Consider the following 25426-nt stretch of genomic DNA (forward strand, 5'->3'; position numbering starts at 1 on the left):
ATTTAACGTGATTGGCAATCATAACCATTGGAAATGTGAGGATTTTTCAAGTATGGAGTGAGCAAATAGGATTTGGATTGCACTGCCCGAAAGTGTGGTTTATTTCAAAATTTAATTAGTTCTTTCAAAAAGAAACCAGAAAAGAAAAAGTGCACACAGCTGCAGAGAAAAGGGAAAGGGGCCAGCTGAGTAAATCTTGCAGAGAAGAGTACAATGGCCCAATGACCTCCTTTTGTTCTGTAGCCACTCTAATGCTATGATCCTAAAACAGAGCTTGCTGCTAACGTTAACTGATTTGTCTCCACAGAGGCTGCCAGGCCTGCTGAAACCTTCCAGCAATTTCTGTTTTTGTATCAGAATTCCAGCATCCGCAGTGTTTTCGTTTTTTTTTGTCTAATGCTTTGATGGATGGGTTTATATCCTTGACAACGATGAAGCTCCATGGGCGAAATTACTTTCACGCAACCTCTTGTATCCTCTGGATTGACAAGGGCAGAACATGCGGCAAGTCCAAGGAGCAGAGCGTCGCACAATCGATGCGGATCGATCGATGTTTGCTGGTGGTGGCTAGTGGAGTCTGGAAAGGAGCAGGAACGAGGCCGCAGTGACGTGTAGAGTTGAGGAGTGGAGGCCGCTGAAGAGAGTAGCTGCTCAGGTGAGAGTAACGAAGGGTAAAAGTCAACGTAGGCGCCGGCAGAGGCTGCCTTAACCTCTTCGTACGACGGAACACGCCGTGACTGTAATAGTTGCGTTTCGTCGCCTTTTTCCTCGCTCGGCCTCCCGCGGCGCGTTCTCTGCTTCAGGGAGACGCCGCGGCCTTTTTGGGAGGGGAGGGGGTAGACAATGGAGAGACCGGAAGTTGCCGGCGCGCACGCAATGCGGGCCGGGAGCTCTAGTTTCCCGAATGTATCCAACGCTGTCTGTAGATTGACTGGAACTGACTAAGGGACTACAATTCCCAGCCTGCACCAGTGAGTCCCGCATATTTCTTTACTTTGACACATCAACCGGCTCGTGTTCATCAATGAGAGTTGAGCCTTTAAATTGTAACTCGTTCTTGTTTCGTCTTCGATCTCAGTTATATCCATTTTAAGAATGTCCTGGCGTTGGAAAAGGACGAGGGACTTTCACATACGGTACATCGTGGGGGATGTAGTTCCTGATTCTCAAACTTTGATGGAAGGAGTGGGAGGGAGAACTGCATTTCCCACCATGCCTTTCGGGGCCGCGCCGCCGCCCCACCCCCTCCCACCTGGCTCATTCCTTATGTCTTCTGCGGGCTGTCTGTCAAACACATTGGAATAGTATCTCAACAGAATTGAAACTCTCACGTCCCCAGAGGTAAAGGCCTTGGACTAAGTCTGGTAGTTTGCAGATGCCAGATGTTTCCTTAGTGGTGTCTTAAATCTTGGTTTCAGTTTCATAGGCAAATCGAGTATAAGTTTGCTGTTGGAGGAAACGTGGTATAAGATCAATTTGATATATCACGGTCTGATAGTTAAATCACTTTGGTATTGTGGAGTGTTTCATATTAATGTTCTGCCATGGATTGGCCTATGATCTTGAGCAATGCTGACAAGGAAAGCTGTGAACTCCAACTTTTCCTGAATTCGGTCTCATTTGACCTCAGTGCACTTCAATAATCAGTTTACGGTTTATATATGTGAAATAACTTGAATGTATATATATATGGATGTTTTAATCCTACCTTATTTCTGTATTTGTTGATATAAAATTGTAGGAAGCAGCCTGAGTGCATTTATTGATTGCTGTTTCAGGATCTTGCACTGGTTATGTGGTTGTCAGCAATCTCCCAAGTGATGTACTCCAGTGATCACATTAGAAACATTTTCTGGCCATTCAACCCTTAAAGCCTGTTTCACCTTTCAGATTTTTGGCTGATCTGTCCCATAACCCCATCTGCCTATCAATTTCAGCTTTGAAATTTTTATCTGTTATACTGACTGAGCAGCTTTTTAGAAATTGTCTTGTACCAAATATATTCTTTCAGATTCCACCTTTTTTGTGATTCTGTGAAGGAATATAGTTAAGTTTGCAATAGAGGGTACTTAGTTCAGAATCTACACTCATCTCAGTATATGGTATGAATGGTCAGTAATGGAACTGCCACCTCAGAGATTAGGATATCGAACAAAAGCTGTTACAGAAGCCAAAATATTTTAGGCCTTTGGTCAATACACCTCTGAACTTAACTATCAACATCAGAGAATAGTAAGTTAGATTGCTGGCCTAGATATCTTGTAATCAACATGTTTTAACATAGCTCTGAAGAAAGAGGAACTTGAACCTTGGTTTCCTGGCTTTGAGATCGGGATGCTAGCCTTGTGTCAGAAGAGCCCATAGATTATTGGTTTGTACCGAGTTAGCCAATTGTAGCCAAAGCAGCAGTCAGGATACTAACTAAGAGTGTTCTGAGCAAGGGAGGTTAAGATCATTGAAGACAACAGTTCCTAATTATTATTCAGCTGGAATATTACCCCAGCCTGAGCCAGTGCCAGTTGCAGAAGAAAGAATAGAATCCCTACAGTGTGGAAATCGGCTCTTCAGCCCAACAAGTCCACACCGACCTGCTGAAGATCATCCCCCTACCAGGCCCATCCCCCTACCCTGCATTTCCTATGGCTAACCTACATCTCTGAACACTGGGGAATTTAACATGGCCAATCCACCTAATGAGCACATCTTTGGACCCGGTGGAAACCTGCACAGACATGGGAGAATGTGCAAACTCCACACAGACAGTTGCCCGAGGGTGGAATCAAACCTGAGTCCCTGGCGCTGTGAGGCAGCAGGGCTAACCACTGCGCCACTGTGCCATCCGCAGAAAGGTAAAGCAAAAAAGTAGATTGTTCTACTGGGTTAAATCTTACTGAGTATCTTCTCAATATCTGATTTTTTTTTTCATTTGGAAGTGTTAAGCTCCTGTTAGGTCTTGGTTTAGCCTTTCTAACAGCTTTGAGTTGTAGGTGAGCAGAAACAATCTGGACTGAACTAACACCAGCTGATACACCTGACACTTTAAATGTACAGTTAAAAGGTTTAAAGCCACAAAACTGTTTTCATATCCTGAACACACTGGGATTTCTCAGTGAAATCCAAAATGTGCTAACTGCACGTACTGAGAAACAGCAGATATCAGATTTTTACTTCAGTGACTATTTTAAGTAATTCAAGACAAGCTTTGAAAGAAAACTTCAGGAATGCACTGCCTTGCCCAATGCCTAAAGCAAATTTGTATGCCTCCACTTTTCTGAAATTCAGCAACAATAAATTTGTTTAGTACCTTTTTAAATAATTAAGTATCTTCAGGCACTTTACAAGAGTGTAATAAAACAAAGTATGACACTCAATCATATCGGGATATATTAGGCTAGATGACTAAAAGCTTGGTGAAAGAGGTGAGTTTTAAGGAGTTTTTCAAAGGCAGAGAGATATAGGGAGGTAGTACCAGAACTTGGGACCTAGGCACTGAAGACAGCAACCAATGGTGCAGCAATTATAATGGAAATGTACAAGATATCAATTACATGAGCGTAGAAATCTCAGTAGGTTGGAAGAGATTACAGATAGGGCAGGAGTAGGCTATGAAGGCCCTTGAAACAAAACAAAAATTAAAATTTTTGTTAATTATATTCTTACAACTTGAGTAATCGTCTGTTATGATTACATAGTTACTACACAATTACAATGTTAAAACAGGCAATTTGCTCAAGCCAGTCTGGTGTTGTTTATTCTCTACCTGAGCTGTAGATCTTATTCCTTTTGCCTACTGTTTTCCCATGTTCCTCGTTGTCAACAACTAAGAACAGTCAGTTGAAGTAGATCCAAGCACTAACATGTATTCCATAGAATCTCGACCTTTTATCACCAAAATAAAGTTTCTTCTGCTCTGTCCCAAATCTATTCAGACCTTCTGTGTCCTGCTAATCTTTGCATTGGGCTGGCACTTAATGATCCAGTGCTGGCATTTGGATAAATAGAAAGGAAATCTCCTGATGATATAATTAATATTCCCCTCTCAACCAGCAGAACAGATTCACTGGCCACTTTTGTCACTTATTCTGTGTAGAATTTTGCAGTGCACAAATAGATTGTGGTGTTTGCCTACACATCATTGTCTGCCCAACTGAGTGTTTTATTACATGTGAAGCATGTTGGGATGAGATGAGAACATGATGAGGCTGTATTTGAGCGCACATTCTGTTCTCTTGCTTTCTTGCCATTACCAAAGAGAATGTCGTTCCTTACAGATGAGAATCTGAACTGGATGAGAAATTTTGGGTTAAAATGTCTGATAGCAAGTGAAAGCAATTAATGAAGGAAGATGTAGAAAGGAACTAATTAATATAGAATTACTCAAAGGGATTTGTCTAAAAAAGGGAGAGTAATTAGTTTGGATAACTTTAATTGCCCTGAATGAGATTGGATTGCTTTATCTGTACTCCTTAAAGTGAAATACAGATGATGATATGTCAGGAGGGTCAGTAAATATATGGAGTGCTTCTTGATGCCTTATATACAATTGCAGGGACTGAATGTGATTTGTATTTTGCATTCACTGGAACATGGTGGATTATGTTAAGATATGAATCATCCGTAATGTAATTAAATATTGCTATAGGCTTGAGGGGCTGAATGCTCCTCGGTGTATTCCTTCTATTTTCCTGTGTTGTTGAAATCACTTGTAGACCATTGAACTATAATGTCCAGCTGAATAGATAGCCAGAATCTTGTACTGAGGTGTTAAACATAAATTGGTGACGTTTTGACCAGGTGGCAAAGGTGGAAACAGTGATGTGAAAGAAATAGCAATCTGTCAAGAAGACCTCATTGAGAAATTGGGCTCTTGAATCTAGAAGCTCACAGACACCTTGCAAAAATGATCCAACTGCAAATGTCCTGCATGATATATTCATCGGCACAAAAGTAACAAATTAAACGAACTAGTCAGGTTAGGCTGTGGGTTCGTGTCCCAGTCAAAAGATGGGAGAAGCACAAAATTCAGAGCAATATTGATGGAACACGAAACCGTTGAAAGAGCCATCTTTTGAATTAAATGTTAAACTGACACCATGTCTGCTCTATCTGGTAAATGTATGAGATTCCATGGCACTGTTGGAAGAAGAGTTAAGGACTCTGCTTACTGTCCTAACTGATATTTCTCGTTTAATTGATATCACTAAAACTGTTGATTATGTCATTATCGTGTTGCCTCTTGTCAGAGCTTGTTGTCGACAAGTTAGCTGTCATATTTCCTACATTTCAGCAGTGGGTATAATCTATGCCCAGTGTTTTTGCTGATCCAAAATAATTGTAGACTGATTTTTTTTTTTAAAAAAGCAGCTAATTCAATGGTATCACTAGTTTGGAAACAACATAATTTAAGGAGAAGAACAGAAATTGCTGGAAAAACCCAGCACGTCTGGCAGCATCTGTGGAGAGAAAGCAGAGTTAACGTTTCAGGTCCAGAGACCCTTCTTCATAACTTCAAGGCACCTGGGTTTGAATCCTTTGTTGCTCTAATGTACATAAGTTTTTAGCTGATCAACAAATCAAATGTTGGGATTTATTTAAAGGTCTATATTGAGCAGGAATGGGAACTATCAATGTGATTAGCATAGATGCATTTAAGAGGAAGCTGGATAAATATTCATGGAAGAAGTAAGTAGAAGGATATGCTGACAAAGTGAAATAAACTGGGAGATGGCCCATGTGGAGCTTAAATGCCACCATAGATGAGTTTCCATTGCTATTTGTGTTTACTTCAGACCAGCTTCTACACTGTATGTTCTATGAATCATATGCAGTCTAATACATCATTCTGAGGAGGGGTCACCAGACCAGAAACATTAACTCTGTTTTTTCCTTCACTGATGCTGCCAGACCTGCTGAGCTTTTCCAGCAACTTTGTTTTTGTTCCTAATACGTCATTGGCTGTGAAGCACTTTAGGACAACATGAGGTTGTGAAAAACTAAAAATACATAAAGCTTCTTTACTGAAGCTATCAAACTGATGATGTATTGAAAGTGACCTTCACACTTAAGGTTCTGAAGTATATTAAAGAATGGAGTAACTCATGGCAAGATTGATTATAGGTTAGTTTCTGTTGGTGAGATGAGTTTGGTAATCATCCCTCACGCTGATCAGTGATTGATCTCAGGACCTGCTTCAAACAGTTTCCCTTCTTGGTATCGTGCCTGGAGAGGACAAGTCATACTCTCAAGTAATGCCACGTCAATGCTTCTAACACCTTACCACAAGAGATCTGTTAGTACATTTATCATGAAATAATCTGTCAGACTGATGGTAATCACTTAAGGGTTTAAACAGCTCAACTTGACTGTCATAGTTTATAATCTTATTCAATATGATTGCTGCCAGGAAATCACTCCTGGGCAACATTAACCTCCAGATTGGATGGCAACCAGTTATCTGTATCAATGATATTTTGATTTTGCTGTGGAAGCTGTGAATTAGATAACTGTTTGCAACAAACTGCTCCTTTTGGCTCCAGGGTGAACAACAGAATGCCCAAGTAATTCATTCTGGATTGCATCTGTTAGTATTTCTTACCAGTTTCAGAAAGTTGGAGGTGTTGCAAGTGCAGTATGAGATGTTAATAGCAAGTTGTAGCAAGAAACAAGTCACTCTGGTAAGATCCAATTTCTGGCATTTTCCAGAACTATAGAAACTGAATAGGCCTGCAAGCAGTATTTAATACTACAAAATCTAATTGATTAGCCAATGTTGAAGCTTGGATAAGAATACTAGTCAGGCAGGGGAGGAGTGCTGTTGAGGGCAGATGAATATTGCTACTGATTGTACAAATTCCAATCAGTTCACCATTTGGTAACCAAGTGTGTTTGGATTCACAATTAATGTTTAAACCCAGAGATGAAAGAACATAAATTGTTCTTAAATCAACTGATTTTAGTAAGAGAAACTTGTACTGTTTGGCTCATTGACTTCCTAAGAACCATAAAGAAAAAATGAACCATTCAGATGAGCCTTTGATCCAAGGCTATGCTTAATTAACATTAGTTGGAAGAATGGATAACTTTGTTAGGAATTCATTCCGATTGAAATACAAGGGAGGATAAACTTTGTTCATGGACGAAATTTACGATACCAACTTGGAGTAAGCAACACTAATGTGTAAATAAATAGTTTAGAAATCACAAGTGAAAGTGTGATGTTCAGTGCCATTTCAAAATGCAGCCACTTAACTCAGGTGAATTGTTACATGTCCAGTAATGGCTTACAGATATCATGTAAATAAAGTTATAATATAAATCAAATCTATTCATTATCAAGAAAATCTCCACATTACAGCAGTTCTTCAACCAGCATTATCTACTTTTAGTCCTGTCTCTTATAATCTTATCCCTTTACAGGTAATTACCTAGTTGATTTGAACAAATATTACAGTCTGTGCCTTTTATCTATCATCTTGTGTAAAGCATTTTGTGTTATCCCCCACCCCTAGTTGGAAACACTTCTATTTGTCCCACTTGTTTTAATGTTTAAGTTTGCTAAAATCTATTGCTGCTTGAAATCTTTCTCACTGTTGAAAACCTTGATTACGTCCTACTCTTTTCCACCTTCACTAGTTTCAGTGGGGTGAGTTGATTTTATTTCTGCTTTCTCTGTAATGATGACTCAATCTTGTTATTTTAGTGACATTTTCTTCTTACTGTGCCTCTAATTCCCTTTCTATACCAAGGTGTCTAGTGCTACACACGCTACAGCAGTTATTGCCAAAGCATTGATATAAATTTAACATTGCCCCCTTGTTTTTAAACTCTATGTTCTTGCTGTAACTGCTTAACACACTAACCTGATAGTCGAGATTATAATTCCTGCCTTCACAGTAACACATTATCTTGAAAGGAGAGAGTAAGATTGTAACAGACCAACCTGATTGTGGAGATCCAGATTCTGGCCTGCACAGTAACAATATCCTGATATATATTTGGATTGTGGCCTCCAAACCTACTATGGGTCACTAAATCAAATAATGTTTTGTATTTCACAAATAAAAGCATGGGAAAATCTCTGATTCATTTCCCAGTCTATTATGTGACAGCTGATCTCAGTAAAGATGCGAAAATTGATCTTCACATTCACTTGGGTGAAGTAGGGAAAGTGAGCCAACATTATTGTTCTTGATTACAAGGTAGTGGCCCTGCTGGAAAGTGTGCTTGTGTAGTGGGAGTTAGATCCACCTCCAGGGACCAGCTTATCAAAGGTTTGCTCATTAGTGGTTATGCTAAGGCCTGTTTATTGGAGGTGACTGGTGCCTGTGGAACCACAGCCCAATTGTGATGATCAAGAGAAAAGTGAAAATTTGAGAAATTAAAAAAACTGGGAGTTATCATATCCAAGAATGGTGTGATTCTATTCAAACACTCTGCATTCTAGAGCAGCAGCATTGGGTGGGCGCGGGGGGGGCGGTGGGGAGGGGAGGGTGGGGAGAGTTGTACACTATAAAGTGGTGGGCAGTTGTTTATATGTTCAGTGGTTTTATTCCCTGCTGCATTTACTCACCTTTTTATCAGGTTGTGTGAAAATGTGAAATAGTTGCTAAACAATAACAATACATGTCAAGTATGTTTGGAGGAAGTATGTAGAATAATAATTTACATTTTTAAGACTTTGACTTCAGAAGACAGCTGTACTGGTAGAATAAGGTTAATAGCAATATTTTCTTTTAATTTTGTGTTTCACACTTTTCATTGGCAAGGTTGTTGAATATTTGAATTACGTGAGTGAAATTTTTTAAGTCGAGATACCTTTGACCTCAACTTGAAGCCAAGATTAGGGACAAGCCTTTGTGCCCTGCAAATTCAAACACAACCCCTTTTGAAAGTTCAACAATGTAAGCCATGGCATCTCTATTTCATCTTTTGCAGTACTCTGAGAAAGGTGGATGAATTCAGTCAGTTTGACCTCAGAATTTTAATGTTAGCAGTTGTCTGGAACAATGTAATTCTTTTTTCTTCCAGTGAAAAATCCACTTCTGGTGAAGGTAAACTCATTTGAAGATATTTCCAACATCACTGTACAGGTTGATTAGAACAGACCTCCGGAGCAGGTGGGACTTGAACACAGGTCTCTTGGCTCAGAGGTGGGGACCTAACACTGCACCACAAGAACCCTCAACTCAGCTAAAATGTCCAAATGCTTCAGAAGAACGAATTTCACTCTAGCCTACTAAATCTTTCAATCATCATAATCGCCTCATTTAAATCACCCTTAATCCTCTGTACTGTAGGGGCTATGACACCTGCCCTCATGATTTAACCTTTTTAGCCCCACAATCATTTTGGCAAATCAGTTGGGAATTGTTTAGCCGTTTTTATGTGACCTTCGTATGCAGAACAATTGCTACATATTGAAGAGCACTTGTGCTTTTTAGAACTGTGTGGGCGCTACCAGACTTTGTTAATTGTCCCATGCGGAGCTGCTTATCACAGTTAAGGCTGCGTACTGGGTAATGTGTGTAATATGGCTGACAAGTTTTCAGTGCAAGTGTTCCATCTGCCAAGTCGGGGTGAGTTCATTAACAGTTTTGTTGAATTCCTACAAGCTTTGCCAAAAGCTGTTTCATCCAAAAATGTTGTGTCATTTAGTCTCTCTTACTTAAGTATTTTCTATGTATCATTTAATCCATTTCAAATGTACAAATTGTATGCCCTCCTCTGTTTCACACCATTGTATTATTTATAGCTGGGAATTTCTGATTTTAAATAATGAACAGGATTACTTTTAAACTACGTGTGAGGTCATGACATTGTTGTGATCTGTCTGTCCTTTTCCAACCCTTGGTATCCATTTTTCTCCTGACTCCTCCAAAAAAAAAGTTTCACCTTCATGGTAAGCATCTTGTTATTTGGGAAGCAGGAAAAGTTCAGTAGTAAATATGTACTTCACTCCTGTCCCCATCCTAAACATAAGATCTGCCTCCTTGCTGTCTCATTTGAAAAGCAATTGTCCTGGATTCAGAGCAATTTTTTTTCTGATCTAAGTTCAAAAATACATATCTGGAACATTTTAAAAATGAAAGATCTCCTATTGAAGACAGGGATGAGAAGATTTACTCTGAGGGTCATGTGTCTGTGGAACTCCCTTTCAGGAAGTGGTGGAGGTGAGGTCTTGAATATTTTTAAGGCAGGAGTAAATAGATTCTCGACTAACAAGAGACATGAAAGGGAACTGGGGGCAGGCAGGCAGGCTAGCATATTTGAGGCCAAAATCAGATTAGCCTCGATCTTAATTGAATTGTGATTTTAAAAAAGGCTAAGAGGTCTTCTCCTGATTCACATGTTTATATCTAGGCCATAGATATGTGAGCAAAACAAGCCATTCAGCCCATCGAGTATGCTCTGACACTCAGTGAAACATGGCTGATCTGATCTCAAATCTACATCTTTTCCCAACAACCCTCAATTCCCTTACTGATTAAAATCTGTCTATCTCAGCTTTGAATATACTTAACAATCCAACCTCTGCAGTAAAGAATTCCACAAATTCACTGTTCTTTAAGAGAATAAATTCCAATCCATCTTTGACTTAAATTATTCAGAGATAATGCCTTCTGATCTCAACTCTCCCACAAGGAAAAACAAACTCTCTGCACCTGACCTGTTAAGCCCCCTAAGAATCTTGTATGTTTCAATAAGGTTGCCTCTCATTTTCTAAACACCAATGAGTACAAGCCTAATTTGCTCAACCTCACCTCCTAAGAAAGTTCCTGTATACTGGGATCAGTGTAGTGAACCTTCTCTGTATTGCCTCCAATGCCAGTATACCTTACTTTAGATAAGGGGCCTAGAACTGTTCAGAGTTCCCGCTGAGGTCTGACTAGTGCCTTGCATAGTTTTAGTAAGTCTTGCCTATTTTTATACTCCATTCCCTATAAAATAAAGACCAACATTCTATTTGCCTTCCCTATTTTGTGCTGAACTTGTATGCTATTTTTTGAGATTAGTATATGAAGACTCCCAAATCTCTCTGTGCTGCAGCTTTCTGCAATACTTCTGAATTTAATTAATATTCAGCTCCTCTATTCTTTCTGCTAAAATGCATACTCTCACATTTTCCCACATAACATTCCACCTGCCAAGGTTTTGCCTACTTGCTTAACCTGTCAATATCCCTCTGCACAGTTTGTCATCCCCACCACATGCCTTCCCATCTATTTTTTATGTCAACCTCAAACTTGGCTGTAGTATATTCACTTTCCTCATCCAAGCCATTTATATATATATTATAAATAATTGTGGCCCCAGCACTGATCTCTGTGTTACAGATTACAATCCTGAAAATGCCCTTCTTATCACAACTGTCTCTTCTATGTATTGGTAATCAATGGGTTCAGAAACATTATGACACACTTCTGCAGCAAGTAGGACTTAGGGGCAGCACGGTGGCTCAGTGGTTAGCACTGCTGTCTCACAAGGCCAGGGAGTTACAGGGGGGTGGTCACACCCAAGGTACTGGAAAAAGGTAGCTGGGTGACTGTCAGGAAAGGGAAAGGAAATAGGCAGATGGTGCAAGGATCCCCTGTGGCCGTTCCCCTCAATAATAAGTATACCGTTTTGGATACTGTTGGGGGGGGGTACCTACGAGGGGAAGGCACTGAGCCTGACCCTGTGGCAAAGAAGGGAAGGGGGGAGAATAGGAGAGCAATTGTAGTGGGGGATTCAATAGTAAGAGGAACAAACAGGCGGTTCTGTGAACGCGAACGAGATGAAAGGATGGTATGTTGCCTCCCGGGTGCCAGGGTCCGTGATGTCTCGGATCGTGTCTTCAAGATCCTTGAGCGGGAGGGTGAGCAACCAGCAGTCATGGTACACATCGGTACCAATGACATAGGTAGGAAAAGGACTGAGAATGTGAAAAACGAGTACAGGGAGTTAGGTTGGAAGCTGAAGTCCAGGACAAACAGGGTAGTTATCTCTGGATTACTACCAGTGCCACGTGATAACGAGGTAAGAAATAGGGAGAGATTGCAGCTAAACACGTGGCTACAGGGCTGGTGTAGGAGGGAGGGTTTCCAATTTGTGGATAATTGGAGCACATTCTGGGGAAGATGGGACCTATACAGTAAGGACAGGTTGCACCTGAACCGGAAGGGCACAAATATCCTGGGAGGGAGGTTTGCTAGAGCTGTACGGGATGGTTTAAACTAGTTTGGCAGGGGGTGGGGAACCGGATTTATAATTCAGACGATGAGGTATTTGGCCTTCCAACAGACACTACAGGGAGTGAGGTGGTTTATAAAGAAATGCGGTCGATGGAGCGTAATTGCGGACACAGAGATGGTTCAATGCTAGAAGTATCAGAAATAAAGTGGATGAACTTAGAGCATGGGTCGGTACTTGGAACTACGATGTTGTGGCCATTACAGAAACTTGGGTAACTCAGGGAGAGGAATGGTTGTTGGAAGTTCCGGGATTTAGATGCCTTAAAAGAAATAGGGAGGGTGAAAAAGAGGTGGGGAGTGGCATTGCTAGTCAGGGCGAGTATAGCAGCTACTGAAAGGCCGTTCGAGAATGATATGTCTACAGAGTCAGTTTGGGTTGAGGTCAGGAACAAGAAAAGAGCAGTCACTTTGTTGGGGGTTTTTTACAGACCCCCTAATAGTTGCAGAGACGTAGAGGAGCGGATTGGGAGGCAGATACTGGAAAGGTGCAGAAGTCACAGGGTTGTAGTCATGGGTGACTTCAACTTTCCAAATATTGATTGGAAACATTTTAGTTGTAATAGTTTAGATGGAGTAGATTTTGTCCAGTGCGTTCAGGAAGGATTCCTGACACAGTATGTAGATAGACCAACACGAGGAGAGGCCACTTTGGATTTGGGGCTTGGCAACGAAGCGGGCCAAGTGTTAGACCTGTTGCTAGGAGAGCATTTTGGCGGTAGCAATCATAACTCTGTTTCTTTCACGATAGTCATGGATAAGGATGGGTACATACGGCAGGGTAAAGTTTACAATTGGGGGAAGGGTAATTACAGTTCAATTAGGCAAGAACTGGGTAACATAAATTGGGAACAGATGCTGTCAGGGAAGAGCACCACAGAAATTTGGAGATTGTTTAAGGAATGCATACTGCATGTGCTCGATATGTTTGTCCCTAGCAGGCAGAGAAGATGTGGTCGAGTGAGGGTACCATGGTTCTTGAGAGAGGTCGAACGACTGGTTAAGAGGAAGAAGGAGGCTTATGTAAGGTTTAGGGAAAGACAAACGGAAAAGGCTCTAGAGGGATACAAGTTAGCCAGGAAGGAGCTGAAGAAAGGGCTTAGGACAGCTATAAGGGGGCATGAGAAAACCTTGGTGGATAGGATCAAGGAAAACTCCAAGGCTTTTTACACATATGTGCAGAACAAGAGAATGACCAGAGAAAGGGTAGGGCCGATCAAGGATTGTAAAGGGAATTTGTGCACAGAGCCTAAAGAGATAGGAGAGGTCCTTAATGAATACTTTTCTTCAGTATTCACAACTGTGGAGGAGGACATTGTGAAACAGGCAGGTAGGCTAGAGGAGGTTGATGTTAGTAAAGATGATGTGCTAGGAATTCTGAGGAAGTTGAAGATAGATAAGTCCCCCGGGCCTGATAGGATTTATCCAAGGATACTATGGGAAGTGAGGGACGAGATTGCAGGGCCTTTGGCGATGATCTTTTCGTCCTCACTGTCCATGGGTATAGTGCCGGAATATTGGAAAGAGGCAAACGTCATTCCCTTGTTCAAAAAAGGGAACAGGGATAACCCCGGAAATTACAGGCCAGTTAGTCTTAAGTCAGTGGTGGGCAATTTATTGGAAAGGGCTCTGAGAGACAGGATTTATGATCACTTGGAAAGGCACAGTTTGATTCGTGATAGTCAGCATGGATTTGTGAGGGGTAGATCATGCCTCACAAACCTTATTGAATTCTTTGAAGAAGTGACCGAACACGTGGATGAAGGTGGAGCAGTGGATGTGGTATACATGGATTTAAGTAAGGCGTTTGATAAGGTTCCCCATGGTAGGCTCATGCAGAAGGTAAGGAGGCATGGGATAGGGGGAAATGTGGCAGATTGGATTCCGAATTGGCTGACCCTTAGAAGACAAAGGGTGGTAGTGGACGGAAAATATTCAACATGGTGCTCAGTTACGAGTGGTGTACCACAAGGATCTGTTCTGGGTCCTCTTCTATTCGTGATTTTTGTAAATGCTTTGGATGAAGGAGTGGAAGGGTGGATTAGCAAGTTCGCACACGATACGAAGGTGGGTCACGTTGTGGACAGTGCGGAGGGCTGTTCTAGGTTACAAAGGGACATTGATAGAATGCAGAGCTGGGCTGAGAAGTGGCAGATGGAGTTTAACCCTGAAAAGTGTGAGGTGATTCATTTTGGAAGGACAAACTTGAAAGCAGAATACAGGGTTAACGGAAAGATTCTTGGCAGTGTGGAGGAGCAGAGGGATCTTGGGGTTCATGTTCACAGTTCTCTGAGAGCTGCCACCCAGGTGGATAGAGTTGTTAAGAAGGCGTTTCATTAATAGAGGGATTGAGTTCAAGAGCCGTGAAGTTATGCTCCAGCTATACAAAAGCCTGGTTCGGCCACTTCTGGAGTATTGTGTCCAGTTCTGGTCACCTCATTGCAGGAAAGATGTGGAAGCATTAGAAAAGGTGCGGAGGAGATTTACCAGGATGTAGACTGGAATGGAGGGAAGGTCTTACGAGTAAAGGTTGAGAGAGCTAGGGCTTTTCTCTTTAGAATGACGAAGGATGAGAGGTGACTTGATAGAGGTGTACAAAATGATCAGAGGTATAGATAGAGTAGACAGCCAGAGACTTTTTCCTAGGGTGTGGAGGTAGCTTTTACGATGGGACATAGTTTTAAAGTGAAAGGAGGTAGATATCGGGGAGACGTCAGAGGTAGGTTCTTTACTCAGAGAGTGGTAGGGGCGTGGAATGCATTGCTGGAGAGGGTAGTGGAGTCGGCCTCATTAGGGGCATTTAAGTGGCTATTAGATAGGCATATGGATGATAGTATAATGTAGCGGTGGAGGTTAGATAGACCTTAGTTTTAGGGTAAAGGTTCAGCACAACATCGTGGGTCGAAGGGCCTGTACTGTTCTATGTTCTATGTTCTATGGACCTGGGTTCGATTCCACCCTCGGGCGACTGTCTGTGTGGAGTTTGCACATTCTCCCATATCTGCGTGGGTTTCCTCTAGGTGCTCCAGTTTCCTCCCACAGTCCAAAGATGTGCATGCTAGGCGGATTGGCAACGCTAAATTGTCCGTAGTGTTCAGGGATGTGTAGATTAGGTGGGTTATAGCGGGCTGGGTCTGGGTGGGATGCTTTGAGGTTCGGTGTGGACTTGTTGGGCCGAAGGGCCTGTTTCCACACTGTAGGGATTCTATGATTCTATTCTATGAACCCAGGCTGCCTAGTTCAAAGGTAGGGTCAGTACCACTGTGCCTCAAGAGCCCTTCTCTTTTTTTTTTAATTAGTTAGCCAATCCTGTATCCATGCTAATCTCCTACCTCAAACACCTTGGGGTCTTATTAAGTAGCCTATCAAATGCCTTCTAAAAATCCAGATGTGTTACATCGACAATTTCCCCTTTATCTATCCTCCTTGTTACTTCCTCAAAGGTTTCTAGTAAGTTTGTCAGACATGACTTCCCCTTCATGAAGCCATGCTGAATCTGCTTGATCATATTGTATTTCTAAATGCTCTGTTATTATATCATTTATCATAAACTGTAACATTTTACCAACAACAGACATTAAACTAACTAGCCTATAGTCACCTGTTTACTTTTGACTTCTTCCTTTTCTAAATAAAGGTATTATATTGGCAATTTTCCAAGGATTCATGGAAAATTACAGCCAGTGTATATCTCTGTCTCTGTCATTACTTCTTTTAATATCTTAGGATGCATCCCATCATATCCAGGGGACTTACTGGTTTTTAGTAACATTTGTTTCCCAGAACACTTCCTTCTAGTGATGGTTATTGTATTTATTTTCCTCTGAGTAGCTAACAGATCAATTTGATCAGCTGCTTCTCTTTTGACTTGCACTGTCATGCTCCACACATCCTTTCTTCTATTTTTGTACTCTCTCACATGGGCATTATCAGATTCTTATCGATTTCAGCTACTGCATCACATTCTCAAGTACCCAGGAGCAGTCTCACTTCTCACTTTAACACTGCCTTCATTCTTCACCCAGCATTTGAGAGAGTAAGATCTTTCATTTATAAAGCATCTTTCAGGTTAACCTCAGGGTATCCCAAAACACTTCACAGGCAATGAAACATTTCTGAAATGTGGCAGCCAATGTTCACCCAAGCTCTCTCAAATTACTGATAAAATGGTTAATCTGTTTTAGGAATGTTAGTTAAGAGCAGCAAACAGGGTCTCTGTTTAATGTCTCCACTCAAAGATGGCACCTCTGACAGTGCATTAGTTCCTCAGTACTCTGCTGGATTGTCTGTTTAGATCATTCTTCAGCCCACAACCATCTGATTACATTCCAGAGTGCAACCACTGTCATTGCTGACACCCAGGAAGAACAGAAGCCTGGGAGAAGTGGAAATTTATTGACAAAGACCAAGTTAGAACAGACAATGCTATGATTGATTTTAAATAACAGGAGTGTGTTACCTCTGGACTGAGGCCTTTTGAGCAAGCAGTCAATAATCAGCTAATCAATGTTGTGTATCTCATTGTTATCTGATTCTGTCTGCTTCCCAATCAGTTCTCTACCTGTCACATTGGACTTCACATAGTGCCTTTTGCAGTAAATATTATCCTGGGTTCAAGTACCTTTGCAGCCCATTTCCTGAAGAAAGTTTTTTTTTGGTAGTTCGGGCCCAGTTACTTAACTGCAGTACTGGATTACTGCTAATTCAGGACAAATTGACAATCTCGTTCAGACCGCAGGACGAGTGGTATGAGAAACAGTGTCATGCTAGGTAGATGATTTGCCAAGGTAAAGGTGAGACATGTTACTGGGGAGGGAGAAGCCAGCTCTCTCTCTCTATAAATGCCTGAGAGTGATTTCTATTCCTTTCTCTGACGGGGAGGGGGGAGAAAATGTTACATAAAAAGCATATTCTATCAATGAATTATTTAATTTGGCCAATGGGTCAGTTTGCCCTCCATGTAATTGTGTTGCAGTAGAGGTTGAAAAAGCTGGCCGTTTTGATGGTTTGATTCCAGTTAAAAATGGATTGGTAAAACAGAAAGAATTTTTGTTGTTGCATCACCAGTTACTATTGCTCTTTTCTCATGATTGGGTGTGATCATGGAATGTCATCCCAAAACACTGGCAAAAATGGAGTCCCATGTAATAAAACTGTAATTAGATTAGAACCATTGTTGGATATGTATGTTGAATGGACCGTTTTCCTGAAAAAATAATTGACTTGTCATCAGACTTGTGACCAGAATCGAAATAGTCATGATAGAAATCTAATCCACTCCAACTTCCTCCACTTTCCCCTGAAACCTTGACTTGCTCAATTAAAACCAAAAGAACTGTGGTTGCTGTAAATCAGAAACAAAAACAGAAATTGCTGGAAAAGCTCAGCAGGTCTGGCAGCATCTGAGGAGAGAAATCAGAGTTAACGTTTCGGTTTGAGTGACCCGTCCTCAGAATTTGCTCAGTGCTACCCTCTTGCTTGAGGTGAACTCCTTCAGTTGTATTTCCTCAATGAAAGGCTCCCTGATGACATCTGATCATCCATTAGCTGTGCATAATTGTGCACTTGGTAAAAGAAAAGGCGTGTCACTGCTCCCTGAGCTCTCAGCCAAGGTACAAGACACTAACATTGAGCCATCTTGTCAGACAAGAATATATCATTGTTTGCAGTTTCTGTACAGCCCTTGATCTGGAGCTCTGGCTGGATGATTGTATAGACAGGCTGTAAAAATTACATTGTTGCTTTAAAGTCTGAGTTAAGAATATCGTAGGAACACAGTTATTGAAGGAGCCGATTTTATTGTTTGAGTTATAAAACTCCAATTAAATTAGGTATGTTAGTTGCTTTTGTACGTAAAATCAGCACTACAGTTGATATTGTGAAAATCCAACACCTTGCATTTTTACTTGATCTTGGGCTGGGCAGCGGTGGCAAAGCTGTATCTATTTATCATTCCTAGTTTCCTTGAGGGTATTGTGTCAATGTTTGGGAAGGGTGATATACAAATCGAACTGGGTAAGGAAAATGGGTTTCCTTCTCTTCCATGAACGGCACTGATGAACTAGTGTTATGCTTCACAATCCAGCAGTCTTCGTGAGCATTTCTTCTTGTGCTGGCCTGCAGATTTTATCATGTTTGATTTCATAGCTTGCTGGGTTGGGATTTGAATTTGTAAACTCTGTACTGTTAGTCCAGTATAATAACTCTTCCAATTAAATGAGGAAAATGAGGTGTCAGAATGGATTTGGAGTTGATGGTGTTTAGCGTTGAGGGTGATGAAACAGTAGTAGCTTGCATTTATTAAGCACTTGCCTAACAACATATTTTAAGAAGGTTCATCATAGTCTGTCAGACTCAAACAAGAAGGGGGTGCAAGGAGAAAAGACTAAAAGTGTGCTGAAAGGGTTTTAAGGAAGTGTTTGAATGGAGCAAGGTGTAACATAATAAAGGGATTCAAGGAAGGAGTTCCGTACTGGTGGTAGGTAGTACAGAGTTGGGGAGGGCACGGTAAGTGAAAGGTTTGGGAGCTGGTGGAAACTGCAGTGGTTGGGAGGGGTAAGGTTAATGTGATCTAAACTGTTAATGAAAACAGAAGTGTCCAAACTCTCAAAATGTATTGTTGTTCTGTTAGAAACATTATGTCAGAAGGGGACAGCAGTGGAGATGCCATTCACGGGAAACCATCAGCAATCAGCAGGTTTTTTACGCAGATTGGACAGGTAAGACATCATCCTCCTTCTTTTCTCCCTCTTAAACCCCCAATTAATTATTGAATAGGAGTGAACCGCACTTCTATCCATTTTAAGAATATTATAGAGAAATGTTTGGCACAAAAAGTGAGTTGAATCTAGCAAATGTGTACTTAGAATCATAAAGTCATGCAGCACAGAAACAGACCCTTTGGACCAAGTCATCCATGCCAACTAGGTTCCCAAACTGAACTGGTCCCATTTGCTTACTTCTGGCCAATATCCCTCTAAACCTTTCCTATCATGTACCTGCTCAGATGTCTTTTAAGTCTTGTAACTGAACCTGCATTTACCACTTCCTCTGACGGTTCATTCCATTTATGAATCACCTGTGTGAAAAAGTTGCTCTGAGGACCCTTTTAAATTTTTCTCCTCTCACCTTAAAATTATGCCCTCTAGTTTCAAACTACCTTACCGTAGGGAAAAGACCTTGGCTGCTCACCTTATCTATGTCCCTCATGATTTCATAAACCTCTACAAGATCACCTCTCAGCCTCCTATGTTCCAAAGTCCAAGCCTCTCCTTATAACTCAAACCCTCCACCCTGGCAACAGCCTGGTAGATCTTTTCTGTACCCTTTCCAATTTAATAATATCCTTCCTATAGCAGGGTGACCAGAACTGTACACAGCACTCCAAAAGTGGCCTCACCAGTATCCTGTACAAATGCAACATGACGTCTCAACTCCTTTACTCAGTGGTCTGAGCAATGAAGGCAAGCATGCCAAACACCTTCTTCACTACCCTGTCTACCTGTGACACAACTTTCAAGGAACAATGTACCTGAACCTCTAGATCACTCTGTTTGACAAAGCTCCCCAGTGCCCTGCCATTAACTGTGTAAGTTCTGCCAAAATGCAACACCTCACATTTATCTAAATTAAACTCTATCTGCCACTCATTGGTCCATTGACCAGTTGATCAAGATCCCATTGTACACTTAGAATACCTTCTTCACTGACCATTACACCACCAATTTTCATCCCATATTCTCATCCAAATTGTTCATATCAATGACAAACAACTGTGGACCCATCACCGATCTCTGTGGCACACCGCTGGTCACAGGCCTCCAATCCAAAAAACAACCTTCTACCACCACCCTCTGTCTCTTACCATCAAGCCAATTTTGTATCCATTTGACAAGGTCTCCCTGGAACCCATGTGACCTAACTTTACTAACCAACCTACAATATGGAGCCTTGTCAAAGGCTTTGCTAAAGTCCATGTAGACAACATCTACCGCCCTGCCTTCATCTATCCTCAAAAAACTGGTCCAAGTTTACGAGTCATGATTTCTCATGCACAAAGCCATGCTGACTATCCCTAATCACTCCTTGCCTGTCTAAATGCATGTAACTTCTGTCTCTCAGAATTCCGCGCAACAACTGATCCACCACTGATGTCAGACTCATTGGTCTGTAGTTCCCAGGCTTCTCCTTGCAGCCATTCTTAAAAAAAGGCACAACCTTAGCCACCGTCCGGCCTTCCAGCACCTCACCTATGGCTGTGGACAATAGAAATATCTCTGCTCGGGGTCCTGCTATTTCTTCCCTGGCTTTCCACAATGTTGTGGGGTACACTTGATCAGGACTCAGAGATTTATCTACCATTATGCTTTTTAAGACCTCCAGCACCTCCAGGACTGTCTTCAAGACATCAGTATTTATTTCCCTGAATTCCCTAGCTTCCATGTCTTTCTCCACAGTAAATACTGACACAAAATATTCGTGGTTGATGGTTCAAAGAAAGCATTTTTTTTTTACTTCCTGTAAAGAGGGCACAGATTCATCTGGGGTATATTTCTACTGTTAAATACCTGTCATGCTGCCCACATAGTCATTATTTTGGCAGACTACTAGATTATAGAGGGAGAGTGAGGGAATATAGATCTCCTGGTTCTTGACTGATCTACACAAACGGCTTTCAGAAGGAATCTAAAACAACACCAAGAAATGCAAATGCTGGAGATCTGAAACAAAAACAGAAATTGCTGGCAAATGTCAGCAGGTTTGGCAGCATGTGTGGGAAGAAAGCAGAGTTAATGTTTCAGTCACGAGATTTGAAATGATAACTCTGTGTTCTTCCCACATATGCTATCAGACTTGTTGATTTTTGCTGGCAATTTCTGTTTTTATTTCAGAAAGAATCCTTGCGTAACATTCCCCTTTTGCTTCTCATTCGTTCAGGATCCCTGAGATCATTGTAGCAACTCAGTAGCTGGCCGTGGTTGTGATAAATTAAGGCAACACCTTCCTGGTTTGAAGATTTGACAAGGTAGTGTATTAATCTGTTTAAAGGTAAAATCAACATAGAAATAAATGCTGAAATCTTTAAAAATGTTCTTTTGTAGATCTACCAGTCCTTCTTAGACAAGTCCACACCCCATGGCATCATGCGATGGATTGTAACATTTGTCTTTGGTGCAGTCTACATGATTAGAGTTTACATCCTGCAGGTGAGTATATGGTTGTGCTGTCACTGGGTGTCCACAACAAAGTCCATTAAATGCTCCATAACTATTGTCGCGACACAGGTTCTTGCCTTGATCTTCAGAAAACTGAGGAGTAAACCCCTGCAAACAACCCTTTGTCTTTTTGCTGAGGAGTTATTGAGGAGGGGGTACGGAATAAGGGACAAAGCAGTCGGACTCTGCTGTCTGATTTTGTGACCTGGCATCAAAGCCAGATCAGACTAATGATATGAGATCCTATGGCATGAAGCAAAAATGCCCCATTATGTATCTACTGGCTGTGAACTGAGTGCAATATTGAAGTAGCAAATAGAGGAAAAGCCAGTGAAGCAAACTAATTACCCTTGTCTTTTGAGCATGGCACTGAGCAAATCCTTACTGAATGGAAAATGTGGCGAGTGTTATTGTATTGGTCTGGTTTAGATCTAATATCGTCCAATTTCTAGCAAATATTCCACTTGTCTTCACTCTTTCACTTCTTATTTAATCTCCTGAATAGGCTGACCATATTGAGGTGCATCAATGCACGCTATTTGCCCTTTAGGAGTCTTCCCATGTACTGTACAAATTCAGACAGTAGATGTTTTGACTGCACTGAGCATCATGGTTGAACGTACATATAGTCCACCTACAGCAGTAATTTGTGGGTATTGAGGAGCAAGAATTCTGAAGTTGGTTTCAGACATTATTTTGGTAAATCTATGCCACACAACCTCCAAGACTAATTTATTCTTCCTCGGGTGCGATGCATAGAATCGAACCTGGTACTCCAGATCTGGTACTTTAATTTCTACATTCCGTTTGTCTTTTAATATCTTCTGTACCTGCCTGTGACATTTTTAATGATCTATGTCCTTAGAACACTCTGTCTCTTTGGATGCTAATTTGTGGTATTTTTATTGTTCAGGGATGGTACATTGTGACGTACGCCTTGGGGATTTACCACCTGAACCTCTTCATTGCTTTCCTGTCCCCAAAAGTTGACCCTTCACTAATGGAAGATTCAGGTACTGTGACTTCAATGGATTTTTGGGGTTGAGGATTTGACATGTCATTAATTTGCAGAACTCTAAGACCTGTATGAAATCTGATTCCTTTCTTTTTGGAAGAGAATGATGACAAACATAATGATCAAACTCAATTTGTATTTGTTAGGGAAAAAGATTGAGTGGGAAGAAAGGGCACGATCTCAGCTGAATGGAGAAATGGATATTGCAAGTAAAAGCAGCATGTAAAATTATGCTATGATTAGTGAATTGGAAGACAGATTTAAGAAACTTCCAGTTAACTAGAAATTAAAAAGATTTATTTCTACCATGTTGGAAATGTGTGATTAAACAATTGATGCTGAGTCTGTTAACACTTTTTGAAAGCATTGTTACCATGCCCAAGCTGTACCTGAAGCTGATTTTTCAGCATTGTAGGAGGATCTACACAGTTCTTCCTTGCAACAAATGCTGATTTTCCTTGCATCACTTACTGTTTTATTTGTTTCCAATTTTCAGCACTGAATATTATGCTTTTAATAAATGAAGAATGATTTTCTTTTTGCTTGCTTTGCCATTGAAGAACATTACAGCAATAAAACAAGACATTCAGTCCTGCTGGTGCCAGTGTTTTTCTCCATGAGACACCAAATGTAGTCCAGCTCCCCTTATTCACCGTACACTTCAACATTTCTCTCTTATTGTGTTCTGCTTCCATTTCGTTGGTTGGTGGAATGTGGAAAGATCAATATTTATTACCCATGTTTGACCAGGTGGTGGTGAACCACCTGCTTGAACGCTCCAATCCTGTGGTGTAAGTACATGTCAGAATTGTTAGGAGGGAAATTCCCGGATTTTAACGCAGCAACAGGGACGGAACAGTAATATAGTTGCAAGTCAGGATAGCGTGTGACTTTGAGGTAAACTTGTGGTGTTCCTATGCATCTGCTGCCCTTGTTCTTTGAGGTGGCCCAGGTTGCAGGTGTGGGACGTGCTCTTGAAGAAGCCATGGTGCTTTGCTGCAGTATATCTTATAGATGACACACTCTGCAGCTGTAGTGCGCTACTGGAGGATGGGCTGCCAATTTTACCACTTCTTTAAAAAAGAACATGCAGGCTCCCCTTCAGTAGTAGTTCCTGACTGAAAATTCTACATGCTAAGCATTCTCTGCAAAGAAAGTTTACGCCATTATGTTCCATCATTGAATATGGAGACCATGGTATAGGTCTGAAATGTTTTAGTGAGGTCTGTGCGTTATGTCAATAGATGTGAAGCTGGAAAAGCACAGCAGATCAGACAGCATCCGAGGAGTAGGTAAGTCAACGTTTTGGACCGAAACGTTGGCTTTCCTGCTCCTTGGATGCTATTAGACCTGCTGTGCTGTTCCAGCTTCACATCTATGGACTTTGGCTTCCAGCATCTGCAGTCCTTTCTGTCTCCAAGTCAGTGCATTCTGTGATGTTTTTACTTTTGTTTTGTCCTGAAAAGTGTTTTTAATTTAATCCTTGTTGAAAGCCACTGTGTTTATCTAATTGTTCCTCCATGAGGGATGGTCAGGCTGAGCAATGTTAGATATTGAAATTGGTGCTGTTACAGTGATTCATGGAGACGAGGAGGCTGTTGTTAAGTTTTCCCTGTGACCTGCAGTGGTTCTGGCTTGTAGTATCCCAGGGTTGACTGCCCATCTCTGAAAATTTTAGGTGGTTCTGTCAGGAGCTTTAAATTTATTGCAAATCCAATGACTGTCTGGGCAATGCAGATTTGAGAACTGGTGAGTCTTTTATGTTGATGCTGCGCCTGTCGCAGATGGCAGGTTGTCAGCAGAAGAATTCTTTTCATGGCTTGCTGCTGTTTGTGTGCACCACTGAATGACTCTCCTTTGTGTGTGTGGGTAATAATTACGACTACGAAAGAAATGTCAAATTTAATCAATGAGCTTTACTTGTCTGACTGATTTGATGCTGTGAATGTGCAGCAATTACACTGCTAGTAGGGCTCCCTTTGGGCCCATAGCTCATATAGTAGGGAAAATGCAATTATTAATTCAGGTTGATTTATGTTTTTACATTCATTCTCTCCTTGTATATGCTTTCACCTGACACTATTCCTCTGACTGATAATCCACATTTAGTCTTCTGGGTACACAGTAGGAATTTAGTTTTACAAGACAATGGGGTTCACCCAAAGATTCTGCCTGTTGTTGGGCCATATTTTCACAGGTACCAGCACTCCTTTAGACATACTTTGTATTTAACTCTTGATATTGGTTAACACTGTGCTAAATCCAATCTTTTTCCTACAACTGCAGATTCCTGCCATTGGGCAGAGAAATGCATTCCATCCACATCAAACATTCAACCAGTTAATCAGATATGACACCCCTATCACAAATCCATGCTGACCATCTCTGATCAGTTCACATTGATGCAATTGCTCAGTCAGCCTATCTTTGATAGATTTCAATAAAATCAAATAGTGACTGTACCTATTTAGTAATTAGAAATTGGACACAAATCTCGTGTAAAGGTACAGGTGAGATTAACAGTCTGTTTGCACTTGATAGTTTTTAAGGCTACTCGTATATCATTTCAAAAAAAATCGAAAAGCAATATACTGAACGTTATACAGTAAATAGAATATTTTGTAAGCTGCTGTGTGATTTGGTTAACACAAGAACAGGTGGTGTCAAGGAGACATGGTCAGTCTCTGAATGTCACTGTTTGTGGGATCTTGCTGTGCACAATTTGTCTGCCATGGTGACTACGCTTCAAAAGTATCTCATTGGCTATAGAGCACTTTGTGACCCTCTGAGGTTGTGAAAGTGCTATGTATGTTAAAGTTCTTTCTTCGTGTGTGACTATTGGTAAATATTAATTGTTATTCCTCTCTCTTTCCCAGATGATGGACCTGCTTTACCAACAAAGCAAAATGAGGAATTTAGACCATTTATAAGAAGGCTGCCAGAGTTTAAGTTCTGGTAAGTCATTTGGA

General features: G+C 41.1%; 1 protein-coding gene across 3 annotated transcripts; it reads left to right on the top strand.

Moving 5' to 3' along the window:
- Window positions 1–522: 522 nt before the first annotated feature.
- On the top strand, window positions 523–25426 carry rer1 (retention in endoplasmic reticulum sorting receptor 1). Of its 3 annotated transcripts, none has more exons than XM_048615110.1 (5): window positions 523–655; window positions 18859–18946; window positions 21329–21433; window positions 22356–22455; window positions 25334–25426. In XM_048615110.1, exons 2-5 carry the CDS (start codon window positions 18866–18868, stop codon window positions 25414–25416), a joined length of 369 nt encoding a protein of 122 aa, XP_048471067.1. In that variant the 5' UTR covers window positions 523–655; window positions 18859–18865; the 3' UTR covers window positions 25417–25426. The 3 variants fall into 3 exon arrangements, with proteins under 3 accessions (XP_048471067.1, XP_048471069.1, XP_048471068.1); XM_048615112.1 differs by lacking the exon at window positions 523–655 and adding an exon at window positions 859–971; XM_048615111.1 differs by lacking the exon at window positions 523–655 and adding an exon at window positions 1222–1341.

The sequence above is a fragment of the Rhincodon typus genome, chromosome 31 (genome assembly GCF_021869965.1).
Source record: "Rhincodon typus isolate 14 chromosome 31, sRhiTyp1.1, whole genome shotgun sequence".
In the NCBI taxonomy this organism is placed as follows: domain Eukaryota; kingdom Metazoa; phylum Chordata; class Chondrichthyes; order Orectolobiformes; family Rhincodontidae; genus Rhincodon; species Rhincodon typus.